The sequence below is a fragment of the Macrobrachium nipponense genome, chromosome 7 (assembly GCF_015104395.2).
Source record: "Macrobrachium nipponense isolate FS-2020 chromosome 7, ASM1510439v2, whole genome shotgun sequence".
Lineage (NCBI taxonomy): Eukaryota > Metazoa > Arthropoda > Malacostraca > Decapoda > Palaemonidae > Macrobrachium > Macrobrachium nipponense.
In genome coordinates, this window is record NC_061109.1 from 103,553,722 (window position 1) to 103,570,449 (window position 16,728).

The 16,728-nt window shown below is 46.7% G+C and overlaps 1 protein-coding gene across 1 annotated transcript in view; it reads left to right on the forward strand.

Moving 5' to 3' along the window:
• LOC135217178 (sterol regulatory element-binding protein cleavage-activating protein-like) overlaps positions 1-16,728 on the forward strand; it is a 184,931-nt gene that overhangs the window by 149,059 nt on the left and 19,144 nt on the right. Inside the window, 1 exon segment of the mRNA XM_064252899.1 lies at positions 8,781-8,910. Coding sequence (XP_064108969.1) covers positions 8,781-8,910 — 130 coding nt within the window.

Genomic DNA, 16,728 nt, shown 5'->3' on the forward strand with positions numbered 1-16,728 from the left:
TGGTCAAGGACCACACACCTACACCACTGTGTCAGTCTTTTCTTTAACCGCCTGGGCGAGAGTTGTGGTTGACCTCTCTTGGCCTTTACCCGGTTCATTGCCCGTTTCGTTTGTGTTTAGTGTGTGTGTGTGTGTGTGTGGCTGATATTATGGCTTCTTCTGCTCCTCCTTGGCCTTGTCAACGTGTGTGCCCCAGAATTCCAGATTTTCCATGTTCTCGTTTTTTTGGCTTCGGTGGCGACCGATCCCCACATCATGTGCAGCAGGTGCCGTTCTAATTTTTTGTATTATAATGAATCCTTGCATGGAAAGCCAGGCATGGCCTAAAGAGCAGTGGAAGTCGTTTTATAGCGAGAGAGCATCAGAGGGTTTCGACTCTTCCTTCATTGGAAGGTTTTTCGCCTCTTCCCGATGCTTTGTCTCCTGCAATATTCACCCCCATAGTAGCGTTGTGCCTGTGTCTCCTTCCTCTTCTTCCATTGATTCGTCACTGGAAGTATCGGGAGGCCCCCAGCCTAATTTTTGTGATGTCGCCCCGTCTTCTTCGGGAGTTAATTTGGTTCCCGGGAAGGGGGAGGCTTTTTCATTGTTCTCATTTATTCCAGTCGGAGGCGTCTAAGATGGCGGCGATTTGGAAGATTCTCGGGCCAGGGGATCCCCTGTCCTTGGAGGGGTCGCTAGTGCACTTTCTGGAGGCTCGCTACCCGCCTCCTCAGGCTGGCCAGGCCCTCTCCCCTCCTCCTTGCCTCGTCTTCATGGGTAGCCGAGGTCAGCCATCTTGTATTGCTCCGCCAGTGACTGTTGCCACTTCGAGTCGGAGGGAAGCCGTGGCGTCAGCCCTGTTGATGATGTCACGGGATCAGTTGTTGCGTATTCCTCCGCCAGTGGCATCTGCTTCCTCTTCAGACTGAGGAGAAACCATGACGTCATCACCACTTGTGACGTCACTTCCATCGATGACATCACTCCCAGTCGTCTACTCTTTACTGCCTCTCTCAGCTGTGACTTCGTCTCTGCTGCCCAGTTCGCTGCATCTCCCTTCCATGTCATCAGAGCCTTCTCTTGCAGATCAGTCTGAGGTTATATGCCAGGCGGTGCTTAAGAGGTTGGACTCTGTATGGATGATAAGTTGGCTGCCTTGTCAGCTGGGAGGACTGGAAGGAAACGTGTTGCATCATCTCCACCTCCTGTAGAAGAGATTGCGTAAGAAACCAGTGCTGTCATCCTCTCCCTCTTCCCCTTCTACGTCACGTCAGTGTATCAAGCGTTGGAAGGCTAAGGACTTTGCTCTTTCTTCGCCTACGAGGGAGGAACAATGCGGACGTGTTCTTGAGTGTTGGTGTTTCGGAGTGTCAGTGTATCTTCCCTTGTGCAAACTGCAGTGGCTGCTTTGTCCTCTGCATCGATTCGCGAGCGTGTTGCAACCTCCCCTATCCATGCACATGATGCAAGTGCTCCTACTTCTCCAGGGCCTTTTCGTCGCTGTAAGGATCTTAAGGCGCCTGTCAAGAGGTGGTGAGCATGGAGTTGGTGCAGCAGGAGTGTTTGCCTGCCCCTCTCCTTGGTGCTTCCAAGAGTTCAACTCTGGGGGATTCTCCTTCGATCTCGAGTGTTCGGTATTCCTCTCCAACTCACGTTTGTACGTCTGCTACGCCTGTGACCATTCATGGACATGTTAATGAGTCATCTGTTGGAGGAGTGCGAAGTGATGTTCCTAGTGTTCTAGTGGGTTCGTCTTGGGATCCGGCGCGTGGGCTGATGATCCTTCCGTTGATTTTAATGAGGAAGGTGCTTTAGAGGAGCCTACACATTTTTCTCGCCATCGGTCTCCGTTGCCGGAGCTGGAGAAGGGAGAGACACAAGAGTTTTTGTCTTCCTTTTCGGAAGTTGTCGATCTCATTCGTGGGTTCAACAATTTTTAAAGTAGGACTCAGGCTCGGTCCTTACACTCTTCTTGCTTGGAAGCCTTGGTGGGAGCTACGCAGAATCCCAAATCATCTCTTCAGTTTCCCTTGTCGGGGCACGTCCAGTCAGTCAGACCAGGACGGTTCGCTTCACTCTAGGGGCTCTGCCAAGCTACTAACCCCACCTCTCACGAGACATAAGAAGTACTATGCTATGAACTCTGCATATATTCATACACGATATACAAACCCTCGGTCCTTTACATAAGGAATTACTTTCGGCATAGCTTAAATTATGGCCATTAAATGCTTGAACAAGGTGGTTAGACAGTAACTACCGTGTGGCAGGCGGGTAGGCCAGCCTGCCTGGATGTAAACACTCCACTTTGCCTTCGGCCGTCTTATGAAGAAGACGTGTGTTTGTCAGTTCTTGCTGACTGGCCATTGATCATTTTCCCGGTGGGATCTTCCTTTTTTATTTTTGTTTTTTGAATATGTATATACGGTGTTTGATATTAATATTAGATTCAATCAATTCAATTAATATGCAAACCCACCTTTTGCGATAGCCTTTATAGCAGCCTTTCTACTTTGTGTTAAGAGTCGGCGGCAAAGGTATGCAAACATCTTTATTATTTACATACTTTAGCCCTTTAATGTGAGGATGAGATCTGTATTTAATATGAGGACGAGACTTGTATTTAACGTGAGTGATATTGATCCTGTAATGAGACATGTATTCATCCAAAATTACCCTTACGCTTTGGGAATTACTGAGGGGAACTTCAGAGGTTGGTCCTTTGTTTTGTTTTTTCTGGTAATTTCTCTATGTTTAACTTTTCTTGATGGTAGAAGTCTGGCAGAATTTGGAGGAATCGAAGAGGAAGAGCTCGGTAGGTGTCGTCATCCTCCTCTTCGAGATCATCATATTTTCATCAGTCTCCACCCCTTCGACTCCTAAGGCTCTTTGCCATAGAAGGAGAAGGTTGTCTCCCCCTAAGAAGTCTCGTCATGGGACTTCTAAGGGTCTGTTTCCATAACTGAGGAGGAAGTTAGGGTCTTCTGCTGGATCTCCGTTCCTTCGGGAATGGGAACCGTCATGCTGTCCCCAGGGCCTAGCGTGTCGGAAGCCGTAGAAGCGCAAACTTCAATTTGCACTTCTGCTGCTAGTCCTAGAGGTTCTGCCCCTAAGACTAGTTCCGTGTCGGGCGCTCGTTCGCGAGTCCCCGAGTGCACTTAATCTTTGGATTCGCGTGCATCCAGAGTCGTTGATGCTGAGTCCGCTCACCATCATTACTCGGGCATGGGGTGGAAGAAGGAGCGAGTCGCTCAGGTGACTCGCGCCTTGCTGGTGATCACTCTTGCGGTGATTGCTCGGTTCCCAGGGTTGACTTGACGGTCCTGCGAGACCATCCACACAGAGACCGGTGTAGGCTCCCCATCAAGTCCTCTTGAGAGGTTTCGGCCTCGACAAGGACTTGGACGAGTTGGAGGACGGTATCGGCTTTTTCCAGTTAGGTGCACGCTCAGCCCGACCCAGAGGACGGTAACATTCGCGTGACCGACCAGTCTCAGTGGTGGCAGACGCTTCGCCCTCCATACGAGAGTTTCGTAACCTTCCTCGGGGAAGTGTTCCCTTCACTGCTGCTTTGTCAGGTCCTCCTTCCTGGATGGGAGAACCTTCTACTGTCCTGAAGAAGTTGGCGAAGAGGAGGAGGAAGGTATCGTCGTCGTCTTTTTCGTCTTCATCGTCGTCTTCTGCTGCCTCTTCCCATTCGACTTCCAAGGCCCCCCAACTGAGGAAGAAGAAGGTGGCCTTGCCCCCCCTAAGAAGTCTCGCAGAGGGACTTCTAAGGGTCTGTCTTGCTCCGGTGAGACAAGTGGGTCTTCCGCTGCTCCTCCTGTTCCTCCAGGAACGGGGCCCGAAGAGGGAAGAAGAAGACAGGGACCATGGAGGTACCAGCCACCGTTGGTACCTCCGCTCCCGGGGCCAAAGGTTCCACCTCTGGACCGGGAACCGTCTCGGCTGCTCGTGAGTGAGCATCACCTATTGTACGGTAGCCTACAGGTGACTGTGCAGCCAAGGTCCAGACGGCTGGGTACGCTCACCATCAGGACCCAGGCACGGAGCGGAAGGGTGGTAAGAGTCGCTCAGGTTACTCTCGCCAGACTGGCGATCACTTGGGTAGCAATCGTTCGGTATCCAGGGTTGACGTGACGGTCCCACCAGACCGTTCACATGGCAAGGCTGGGAAGAGGTCCCCCCGGTCTCCAGGAACAGCTTTGGCTGCTTCTGGGACTGTGGTGTGTCATGAGGACAGTGCTAGCTCGCACCGGGATAGTGGACGCTACCAGGCAATCGCCTGCAGTCCTCCCAGCCTACCGGTTCTGTTGGTAGGCAAGGTAGGAGCATTGAAACGCTATCAATCACCCGACCGTCGCTCCCATTGGGACCAGACAGCTTGCACGGCTGGTAGCAGCTCCCCTGATGCACGAGACCGACGCTACCGTCTTGGGTCCAGCGCTTCTCCGCAAGGAGATTGGTGTTCCAGACCTGCAGCTCGATCACCACCGCGGGTTGGCAATCGCCTGCAGTCCTCCCTGCCTACCGGTTCTGCTGGTAGGCAAGGTAGGAGCGTTGAAACACTACCAGTCACCCGACTGTCACTCCCATTGGGACCAGATGGTAGCAGCTCCCCTGATGCACGAGACCGATGCTACCTTCCTGGGTCCAGCACTTCTCCGCAAGGAGATCGGTGTTCCAGACTTGCAGCTCGATCACCACCACGGGTTGGCGATCGCCTGCAGACCTCCCAGAGCCTACCAGTTCTGCTGGTAGGCAGGGTAGGAGCATCAGGTCTCCTTCACCTGTCCTTTCAACCTCCTTGGGTGGTTACACCAGGAGGAGCGAGGCGAATAGGAGTGACCGTGAGGAGTGTGCTCCTTACGGTCTGGCCACGAGAGCCTATGAGCCTGGTTCGGTCTTGGGACCGAACAGATCATACGCTCAAGTGGTTGGAGGAGATAATTGGTGGGGGGGGGGACGGCTGACTGGGACGATGACGCTTTCCCAGACTCGCAAAGTGACCATCACCGCTGTTCATGTGACGGTCCCGCTGGACTGCGCACGCAGAGACCAGTGTGAGCTCCCCCTTTGGTCCTCTTGAGAGGTTTCGGCCTCAACGAGGACTGGGATGTGTCGAAGGATGGTATCGGCTCTCTTCTGTCAGGTGCACATTGAGCCCCACCCAGATGACGGTCACGGTGGTGGCAGACGTTTCGCCTACAGTACGAGTTTCGTAACCCTCTTCGGGGAAACGTTCTCCAGACGGTAACGTTTTCTTAGAGTGTCCAGTCTTCCTTCCCCATTCCCTCTCTTCCTATGGCTACGCCGGGAGGGGCGAGGTGAATGGTAGGGATCCTGCAGAGTGCTCTCTGTAGGATTCAGTGTCAGGGGACTGTGTTCCTGGAGCACCTTCGGGTCCTACTGGACATATGTCCACGTCCATGAGGAAGTATCTTACCTGTTCCTCCTCGATTTCTACGGGAATCAAGGATTTCTACGGGAATCGAGGAAGACCACCACCCGATAATCGTCTTGATGAAATTCAGGGGGTTTCGCCGAGCGCTTAAAATACTTCAGAATTGTTATTGTCTTCTACGATCTGCAAACACTTGGGCGAGACCACGGTCCAGAGTGGGTGATTGATGTCATCAGTGGGGTTTCTCTCCACTCAGAACCTCTGTCCAGCATATACCAGATTTTTTTTTTATCTTTTTCAAGGATGAGAAAGGGGCATTTCTGTGCCTGCTGTCGGGCTACAGAGCAGCATTAGGTTTGGTGTTGCGTAAGAAAGGTATAGACATCTCTTCATCCAGGAAGATCTCTTTGTTGTTCAGGGGTTTTGAGCAGACCTGTTCTCCAAGGGAACTCAAGCCTCCAGCATGGGATGTTTCCCCTGTCCTGAGAGGTCTTACTCAAGCTCCATTCAAGCCCTTGCGTCAATCATCAGACAGGGATTTGACATTGAGTTATGATGTGAAACATACTAGGGGTTGGTGGTCTGTGACCTTTGAGTTTGTCCCAGAAGTCGTGGCCAAGACCCAGAATCCCTCAGTGCATGACGATAGATTTGCCTCTTTTATTCCATTCCATCTTTGAATGACTTTGTAGACAATGACCCGCAAGAACTCTTGCAATGTCCTGTGAGAGCCCTATGTTGCTATCTTGAAAGGACTCGCCATCTAAGACCTAGGTGTTGTTGTAGGCTTTTTGTTAGTACTGGTTGGTCCAGAAAAGAGGTTTCTAAGAACTCCATTTCTTTATGAATCCGTGAGGCGCTCAAGCTGGCTTACTTGTCTCTTGATAGTTCTGTCATTTAGTCTGTGCAGGTTAGAGCACATGACATCAGAGTTATAAGTTCCTCTCTGGCATTTAAGAAAAATTATGCTTTTCATAGGATTTTGAATGCTGGCACCTGGTTGTGTCAATCCATGTTCACTTCTTTTTACCTAAGAGATGTTGCCCACAGGTCTTTGGACACGTTTTCCTTGGGTCTTGTGGTGGCTGCCCAACAAGTTGCGTAATTCACCCAGTGCCCTTCATAGGGCAACTTTGTATCTCACCTATGATGATTGTGTGGAAGAGAGAATGAGTTAGTTGGCTGGTCTCTTTCTTTATCTTAGGCTCCTTTCTTCTTCCTACAGGCGGGTTGAGGAATGACACGTCATATGTTGGACTGGTCTGATACAGGTGAGTAAGGTAGTCATACTGGTAGTTGTTTTGCTTTATGTTGTTGAAATATTCAAACCCGCTATTCAGTAGCGAATTCTCCTCTCTCTCTAGCAAGGGGGAGTGAGGAATGGTAACAAACCCCTGTGGCTATATGGTTTGTTATATGAACAGTCAGAATTTTTTTTGGTTCCGTAGATGTAATGAATCTGCTCACGTATCATTGTGTTTTAACCCAGACGGCTGAGTTGTTAGATAACAGTTTATCTAGCTTTTCACAGGCATGGAGCCACCTTCTTTAGAACTTGTTCTTCTAGGAAGGGTGGTCAGGCGGGTTAACTCCCAGCCGGTTTAGGATACTTGGACCTCCCACCAAGTAGTATAAGTCTCCTATTGTTAAGACCGAAGGTTTGTTCCACATATGAACAAATGACAAATTTTTAATCTATTTGTATTTTACTTTGTATTTTACATAGGTAACAAACCTGAGGTCTCAGTGTTTTACTGCCCACTTCTAGGTGCCTCTCTCTTTTATTATATGTCTTGGGTTGGGGAAAAGACTGAAGTGTCACAAGGTACGGTGCACGGTCTCTGACCAGCTGTCACCTCGTACGCGCAGTAGTTGCCAGATCTCAGATTCCTTGCTTTACAATCTTTGATTGTGTTAACCGGTTACCAGCTGGTGCTTGGAAAGCTATCCAATTGTCAAGACAGGTTTGTTATCTATGGAAAATACAAATTGATTAAAAATTTGTCATATTGTATCATAAAAATGTATTTAGTCATGAAAATAACATAAAAATACAGTAATTAGTGAATGTTTATCAACAGATCAATATGTGTTAATACCAATTGGTTAAAGAGAGACTTCCCCAGAGAGAGAGAGAGAGAGAGAGAGAGAGAGAGAGAGAGAGAGAGAGAGAGAGAGAGAGAGAGAGAGAGATGTATTTATTTAGTCATGAAAATAACATAATACAGTAATTAGTGAATGTTTATCAACAGATCAATGTGTTAATACCAATTGGTTAAAGAGAGACTTCCCGAGAGAGAGAGAGAGAGAGAGAGAGATTTTTCAGTATATCCTTAGATCCGAAGATGGGAGCAATTATTAGAGACTCACTAAGATGCAACACTCCCTTACCCTTGCTGTCAGGTTTCTTGACTTTTGTGACAGCTCCACCCTCACCCCTCTCTCCAAGTCTCTTGCTAAAAGACTGGGATTTCCTTCATTCTTACATAATTTTTTAATTTATAAACTAAGATCTTACTAATTCCCTATAGTATTTTTTTTAATGAATTGATATTATTGCTGCTTACATTAATATTATTTGAAAATTAGTAAATCATTTATTTATTGTAAAAAAAATATACATATCAGTGAGAGAGAGAGAGAGAGAGAGAGAGAGAGAGAGAGAGAGAGAGAGCGAGAGAGAGAGAGAGAGAGAGAGAGAGCGATGAGAGAGAGAGAGAGAGAGAGAGAGAGAGAGAGAATTATTATATGATACAATTTAATCTTAGTAAACTTAATATATAGAATTATTCAGTATTATTATTTGAAAATTAGTAAATCATTTTTGTATAAAGAATGTATTTAGTCATAAAATTAACATTAAAATACACTGATTAGTTAATATTTATTAATGGAAAAACCTGCAAATGAGCGACTCCTCCAGCGAATAATTTTTAGAAAGGTCCCACAGAAAAATCCGCGAATAGGTGAGTCTGGGAATCTCGAGAACACAGATAAAGGGGTTGACTATCTGTCATTGTATTGCAATTGAATGCTGTAGAATTTAGCAGGTATCATATAACAGTGATTCCCATATTATAATGGTGTCAGCTTCTGATCAACACCTAACAAGAACTTACTCAGTCATATATAGGAACAGATGCCTGTAAGGTTTTGATGAAAGAAACTCATAAGTTGTTTTTCTCCAGTTACAAAATTATGAAAATGTGGGAATGTGTGCATAAGTTCATTTGAGTAAATGCAGTGTTGCAAAAAGTTTTCACTTATCATCTTAATGATTTAATGTGATTGATTTCACAGATGAAAAAATGTTTTTAGGCTTGTAAAAGCCTCCCATTTGTGTGGCAGTTATGAGTTTTAGTCTACACAAATCGTTATTGGCTTCTTGTTTCAGTGTACAAGCTCACGATGGAATTATTACTACCTTGAACTGCACAACAAGTTACATACTTTCCCTAGGAGGTGATGATAAACTGTGTGTTTGGGAAAGATTTCAAGGCCATCTGCTCAATACAGTCCAGCTGGTGAGTGACCTATTATTTGTGCTTTTCTGTAGATGTATGCATTTGTATCACATTTATAAGTGAAATGATGAATAATTGTAATACTCAGTATTTTCAGGTGGTAATTGGTTTAATTATTTTGCTACTTTGCTACCATTATTGTAATATTACAGTATTGATTTTGGTTTTTATTTTTTTCAAGTAAATAGTGGTATTATTTGTATTTAGTTATCTCATGCCTTTCAAAGGTCCCTAAGATCATTCAAGGGTGGCACCTATGCCATAAGGCCCAATTATAAAATAAACACTTATAACTTCCTTATGATTGAAGGGATTTGCTTCAAATTTTCACTGCTTATTCTTCAACTCAAAACAAATTTTCAAAGAGAATTTTTTAGAAATTCGAGTTCTAAGTTGATTTGTTTTGCATCTGAAAAAATAATGGTGTCACATTCAGAAAATGATATGCAAAAAAAAAAGCTTCACTCAAAAATCAATATAGCTCTTTGAAAAACAAGATATATAGTTATACTGCACTTTGTGAAAGTTTTATTGTATTTGGTTCAGTCTCCTTGGAGTTTTAAGAACTTCTTTTTGAAAACACTAAGTTTTGCGAAAATGGCAAGAGAAAAAGTTATACTTGTTTTGTAATAACTACAAAACTATACAGTTAGAAGGCTGATTTTTGCACATTTTGTCATATAGGGAATAAGCCCTGAAATTTACAATGCAATCAAGTTGATAGAAATGTGATATATTGATCGCTAAATTTTGCCTAAAATTTGCATTTACAGTAATACCTTGGGTTACAGATTTAATGCGTTCCAGAACCTGCTTCATAACCTAAGAAATTCGTAACCTAAATGGATTTTCCCATAAGAATGTTATAAAAAGCAAATATAATGCGTTCCACCCGACCATAAATGACCATTTCAATTCATATTTTTCCATTTATTTTTGTTGACTAAGGTTGAAAATTTGTGTAGGAATTACATAAAATTATAGAATTGAAGAATGTAATTAAATACAAACACTAAATTTAATATAAATGCACTTGATGGAGACGGGAGGAGGGGAAGGGGGAGGAGGAGAGGGTTAGGGCTTGGGGGGGAAATCTCCCTCCGTGAACACTTCTGGAAGACTTTCTAGTTCTTTCTCTTGAGAGCAGCGTTCACTACCATCACTAATCTTACGCTTACGCGACACTGTCGTCTTTCACAATTTTGATTAAATATTTTTCTATGGAGGCTTGCTTTTGCCTGTTCTTTAAAATTTTATAGAAATGACCCACCCCATTATCAATCAACAAATTTGTTGCACGCCCTGACGCAGCCTTATTCGGGTAATTTTTCTCAATAAAACTTTTCACAATTTCCCAGTGTTTCAAAAAATCCTTGATCTCGCTCAAAGGAAGCGACTATGCAGCGTCTTCCCCCTCCTCCTCTAACAGCTCATTGGTCGTCAGCTGCTGCCCATGCTCAGTCAGGAGGTCCTCGATGTCGTCCGTGTCAACCTCCAGCCCCATGGACTTGCCCAAGGATACAATCTCCTCTTCAACTGCCCCCTCCTCAATGGGTTCGAACCCCTCAAAATCTCGTTCAGCAACGCAGTCGGGCCACAGTTTCTTCCATGCAGAATTGAGGGTTCTCCTGGTGATTCCCTGCCAGGCTTTATCAATCAGATTGAGGCAGTTGTAAATAGAGTAGTGATCCTTCCAAAACTCTGAGGGTAAGGTTGGTGCCTTCCGTTACCTCAAAGCAGTGCTGGAACATAGCCTTCGTGTACAATTTCTTGAAATTGGCGATCACTTGCTGGTCCATGGGCTGGAGTATTGGAGTGGTGTTGGGGGCAAGAACTTGACTTCAATAAACTTGAATTCGTCCAGTAAGTCCTCTTCAACGGATGGAGGATGGGCAGGAGCATTGTCCATCACAAGTAAGGCTTTGAATGGGAGGTCCTTCTCTCGGAGGTACTTCTTCACCTCGGGACCAAATACCTCGTTCATTCACTCGACGAACAAGATCCTCGTCACCCAAGCCTTGGTATTAGACCACCACATAACGTGCAACAGCTTCTTCTGCACGTTGTTTTTCTTAGAGGCTTGTGGATTCTCCGAGTGATACACAAGGAGAGGCTTAATCTTGCAATCCCCGCTTGCATTGGCACAAAACAGTAGGGTTAGACGGTCTTTCATGGGCTTGTAACTGGGAAGTGCCTTCTCTTCTGCCGTAATGAACGTCCTCCTGGGCATCTTCTTCCAGAATAACCCCGTCTCGTCGCAGTTGAAGACTTGTAGGGGGAGGTATTTCTCGGAATCAATGAGCCTTTTAAACTTTTATGTAAGCCTCTGCTGCCTTCGTATCTGAGCTCGCAACCTCACCATGCCGAACAACACTGTGGATGCCAGTCCTTCTCTTAAAATTCTTGAACCAGTCACGGCTCGCCTTAAAAGTGTCTTTTTCACTGTCCGCTGATGTGCCTGGCATATTTTTACTTAAATCTTCGTAGATCTTACGAGCCTTTTCGCAAATGATGCTCTCACTTACGGAATCTCCTGCCAGCTGCTTCTCGTTTATCCAAACCATGAGCAAATTTTCTACGTCGTCGAGAATATGAGGCCGTTGTTTAATCAATACTGTGACGCCTTTCGATACTTTACTGGCTTTAATTTCTTCCTTTTTCTTCAAAATAGTGCAGATCGTTGATTGCGACCACTTGTAGAATGCTGCAATGTCTTTCACGCACTCACCTTTATCATGCATTTGGATAATTTCCTTCTTCATTTCGACCGTAATCATCTCTCGTGCTTTCCTTCTTGCTGCTTGCCTTCATCATCTTGGGAGCCATTGTCTTTAGTATTTGAGTAATAGTAACGTATAAGCACTATCACGGAAACACAACACGTGCAAATCACTAAGCAAATTTGAGAGCGTATCACAGACAAATGCGTTCAATCTTACCGCCAGCGAGAGAGTGAAAGAGTTATGGTTTGAAAAGGGATGTGTGGGAGGAAGTCATGTGACCCTCGTTAAGTTTTGGCCAAAAAAAATGCCTTTGCAGATCCCATGCTCATCCGATGTCCGATGTAAACAATGCAGGTGGCCCCCCATGATGGAAATTCGCACATTCATATTCCAAGCCAAATTCGGATTCCAGAATGAGGGCGTCACTTCGTAAGTTAAAAAATTCGTATACTAATCGGTTCGTAACCCGAAGTATTACTGTATATTTTTATGTAACGTTTGCAAATAAATTTCAAATTTTGACAGTTAGAAGGCTGATTTTTGCACTAAAACTATTTTGTCTTATAAGATATAAGTCCTGAAATTTACGATGTAATCAAGCGAATAGAAATGTGAATTCTTGATTAATATATTTTACCTCAAATTCGCATATGTATTTGTTCTGATACGAAATACAAACCTTTGATCCTTTAACAATAGCGAATGTAATCAGCGGCAGCTGGAACTGGTTATAAGCTTTGAACAAGGAGGTTCGATAGTTAACTGCTTGTCCGGTAGTCGGGTGTCCCGGCCAACTGGGAGGTGAAGCTCCACTTTGCTTTCGGCCGCCCATGGTGTCAGATGTGTTGTTTGCCGCTCTGCCCGCCTGTGTCGTATGCTAGAGGATTCTTCATACCTTCGTGAAGTTGCTTTTCCGTACTTTCCCTTTTACTGAGTGCTTGATTGGATTAACTTGAGTACTGTGTTTTTTTGGTATTTGATTATTGCTCATGGATTGCGAAATGGATTCCCGCGAGCCGGAGGGACCCCCCTGCCCCCCCATCACCCGCAGACTGTGCCCTGGCATGGAGGGCCGTAAGTGTGGGGCCTTTCGGTCTCTGATTGATGTCGATCCCCATGATTTTTGTACTCGGTATTGTATGTGTTCATTGGTCGGAGGAGCAGTGGGAGCGTTATGAGGGGAGGAAGAAGGCGCTTAAACTGGCCAAGGAGTCATCAGAGGGCTCTCCAGCGACTCCCTTAGTCACGGACACGTCTTCCTCTTTCCTCCCTCCGTCGCAGCTCCCACGTATGGCTCCTTCCCCTTCGGGGGGCGTGTCTCATTCCTTCTGCCTCGATCAGTTGAGCGTGGAGGAGGGAGCGAGGCACTTCGACATCCAACTTTACTCGGGGTCTTCCGTTCGCTCGGGGTGGGATCTATCCCCCCCTTGGTGAGAGGTAATCCCCCCCACTAACCCGACTGTTCCTTTTTCAGGAAAGCCTGCTGCGGGGGACGATCTCAGCCAGGTCTGGCACTCGCTGGGGCTCCAGGGGACACCAAGCATTCAGGGGCTGCTGTACCACATTGCGCAGGGATCCAGGCTGGTGACCCATGGACCTGTGACGTGTACGACTATCACCGTGTCGACGCCAGGTTATGCTGCCCCTCCTCACCAGCATGTTACGATGGTGACCCCGACAGCTGCAGTGCAGGCTCCGCTGTTGGGTCTGCAGAGGAGGGACGTCACCCCGCCGCCTGGTTTCGCCGCTCTCGCCCAGCCCCTGATTTCCAGTGTCCCAAGAGCTCTCCACTCGACCTGCCGCCAGTGCCCAGGATGGCGCTGGCTCCTGTACCGCCTCCTGTTCCTGTGCCTGCTGTCCCTATGCTAGTCCCTGCCGCCGTCGTTCCTGCCCGTGGTGTTGCTGCCCCCACCGCAGGTCCCTCTGGACAGGTGCAGCCGGGCCCTGTTGCTTCGGCAACTGCCCCGGCTCCGTCCTGGGTGGATGACCTGACGGTGGTCGTAGGGAAGCTGACGAAGAAGAAGAGGAAGAAGAGGAAGGTGTTGTCGTCGTTTGCTGCCACCTCTTCCCCTTCGACTTCCAAGGCCCCACAGCCGAGGAAGAAGGTAGCCTCCTTCCCCCCCTTAAGAAGTCTCGCTCTGAGACCTCTAAGGGTCTGTCCCACTCCGGTGGGACAGTTGGGGCTTCTGTTGGTCCTCCTGTTCCTTTGGGAACGGGGCCCGTCTCTCCTTCCGCAAGGAAGAAGAAGACTGGGACCGGAGGGGTATCGGCTACCACCGGTACCTCCTCACCTGGCCTTACCACTTACCTTACCTTACAGACCTTACATCTTGTTCGGGTGCCCAGGTCCCTCAGTGTGAGGCACCTCTAATGTCTACCAGAGAGTTGCTAGTACATCTTCCGGTATATTTTGCATCTTCCAATCTTGGATGGTCTGGGATGCAGTTTAGATATTTTGTCGAGCTTATTCTTAAACACATCTACGCTCACTCCTGATATATTCCTCAGATGAGCTGGCAACGCATTGAATAGACGCTGCATTATCGATGCTGGTGCGTAGTGGATTAATGTCCTGTGTGCTCCTTATTTTTCCTGGTATAGTTTTGGGCACTATTAATCTACCTCTGCTTGCTCTTTCTGATATTTTTAGTTCCATGATATTTTCTGCTATTCCTTCTATCTGTTTCCATGCCTGAATTATCATGTAGCGTTCTCTTCTCCCTTTCTAGACTATATAATTTTAAGAATTGTAGTCTTTCCCAGTAGTCTAGGTCCTTAACTTCTTCTATTCTAGCTGTAAAGGACCTTTGTACACTCTCTATTTGTGCTGCAATATCCTTTTGATAGTGTGGGTACCATATCATATTGCAATATTCAAGTGGGACTACGAACATATGTTTTATAAAGCATAATCATGTGTTCAGCTTTTCTTGTTTTGAAGTGCCGTAACAACATTCCCATTTTTGCTTTACATTTTGCCAACAGAGTTGCTATTTGATCATTGCATAACATGTTCCCTATTCATCATCACACCAAGGTCTTTAACTGCTTCCTTATTTGTGATGGTCTCATTATTAGGTCCCTTATATGCATATAGCTTTCTTTCTCTGTCTCCATAATTTATTGATTCAAATTTATCAGAGTTAAATACCATCCTATTTACCTCTGCCCAATCATATACTTTGTTAAGGTCTCTTTGTAGAGCGGTTCCTATCTTCGTCACAAGTTAATTTCTTCCTAACTTTATTCTTGTGTCATCTGCGAAACTACTCACTACCGAATCCTTCACATTATTGTCTATGTCTTCAATCATAATAACAAACAGTATTGCAGCTAACACCGTACCTTGCGGCACACCGGATATTACCTTGACTTCATCCGATTTCTCATCGTTTGCAATAACTATCTGTTTTCTGTTGTGTAAAAATTCTTTTAATTTTAACCATCTCCTACTTTATCCACGATATTGTGTTTTCTAATTTTCTTCGCTAATATATTATGGTCTACTTTATCAAAAGCTTTTGCAAAGTCTAAATAAACCACATCTGTCATTTCGCTTTTCATATTTTTGAATATGTTCTCACGGTGGACTAACAGTTGGGTTTGTGTACTTTTCCGGGTACGAAACCATGTTGTCCTTTATTAAACAAATTATTTTTTATTAATTGTTTCATAATATTTTTCTTCATTACCCTTTCATACACTTTCATAATATGTGATGTTAGACTCACAGGCTATAATTACTTGCCTCTAGTCTTGATCCACTTTTGAAAGTAGGGGTAATATATGCTAATTTTGTGTGCTCATCATAAATCTTGCCTGTATCTACACTTTGTCTTAATAATATTGCAAGTGGCTTTGCGATAGAATGAACTACTTTCTTTAACAAAATAGCAGGAATTCCATCAGGCCCTGCAGCAGCTCCATTTTAATTTCATTAATAGCCTTGGCGCCAGGTACCGTCTCGGCCTCTCGTTCGCGAGAGGTACCAAGAGTACAGTCGCCCACGGGTGACTGTGCAACCAGGGTCCAGGCAGCCGAGCTTGCTCGCCGCCAGAGCGGAAGACTGGTGGGGGTCGCCAAGGTGACTCCTGCCAGGCCAACGATCGCTCATGTGGCTATCTGCCGGTACCCAGGGTCGACGCGACGGTCCCATTGGACTGACGCGGGCTGAGGCAAGGAAGAGGTCCCCCCGGTAGCCAGGACCAGCCTCGGCTGGTCCAGGCACCGTGACGCGCCGTGAGGACGGGCCTCGCTCCCACCGCGATTGTGGACTCTACCGGTCTCCTGACCGCCGCTCCCACTGGTACCAGGCGGATAGGGGGACTGGCAGCAGCTCTCCTGACGCTCGGGACCGTTGTCACAGTTCTCAATCCAGCGGTTTCCCCCAGGGGAGCCGCGCAACTAGGCCTGCAGCTCGATCGTCACCGTGGGTTGGCAATCGCTTGCAGCCCCCCCAGCACACCGGTTCTGCTGGTAGGCAGGGGGGGAGCGTCAGGTCTTCCTCTCCGATCCCTTCAACTTCCTCAGGCTACACCGGGAGGAGCGAGGCGATCAGGAGTGACCGCGAGAAGTGCACTTCTCGCAGTCCCTCCACGAGGGCCTACAAGCACAAGCCTGGCACGGTCTTAGGACCGACCAGATCGTACGCCCAAGTGGTTGGAGGAGACCGTGAGGGGTCTGTTGTGGTTCCTTCTGTGGAAAGAGGAGGGTCTCGGGAGGCGTTCTCTTTGGATGGGCTTGACAGTCCATCTCCTCAGGATGCACTCACTCCCGAGATCCAGAGGTCTTTTGCTGAGGTAATTGTGCTGATTCGTCAGCACAATGACCTTAGGGAAGGATCGTTGCTTCCGTCCTCCGAGCCTACATCTAGGCTGGAGTTGTTCTGGGGTCCTAAGGAGGAGCCCAGGACGACGGTGGGTCTACCCCGATAAGCCTTGGCGAACAGTGTACTGTGCCAGGTGGACTCACTTGTCTCCAGACAGGAGGGATCGCTTCGGTCCGGCAGGTTGTACAAGCTCCTTCCCCCTCCCTCTACCACGACAGAGGCGTTTCTATGTGCCGTCGGAGGACCCGTTGCCACCCAAACAGGTTA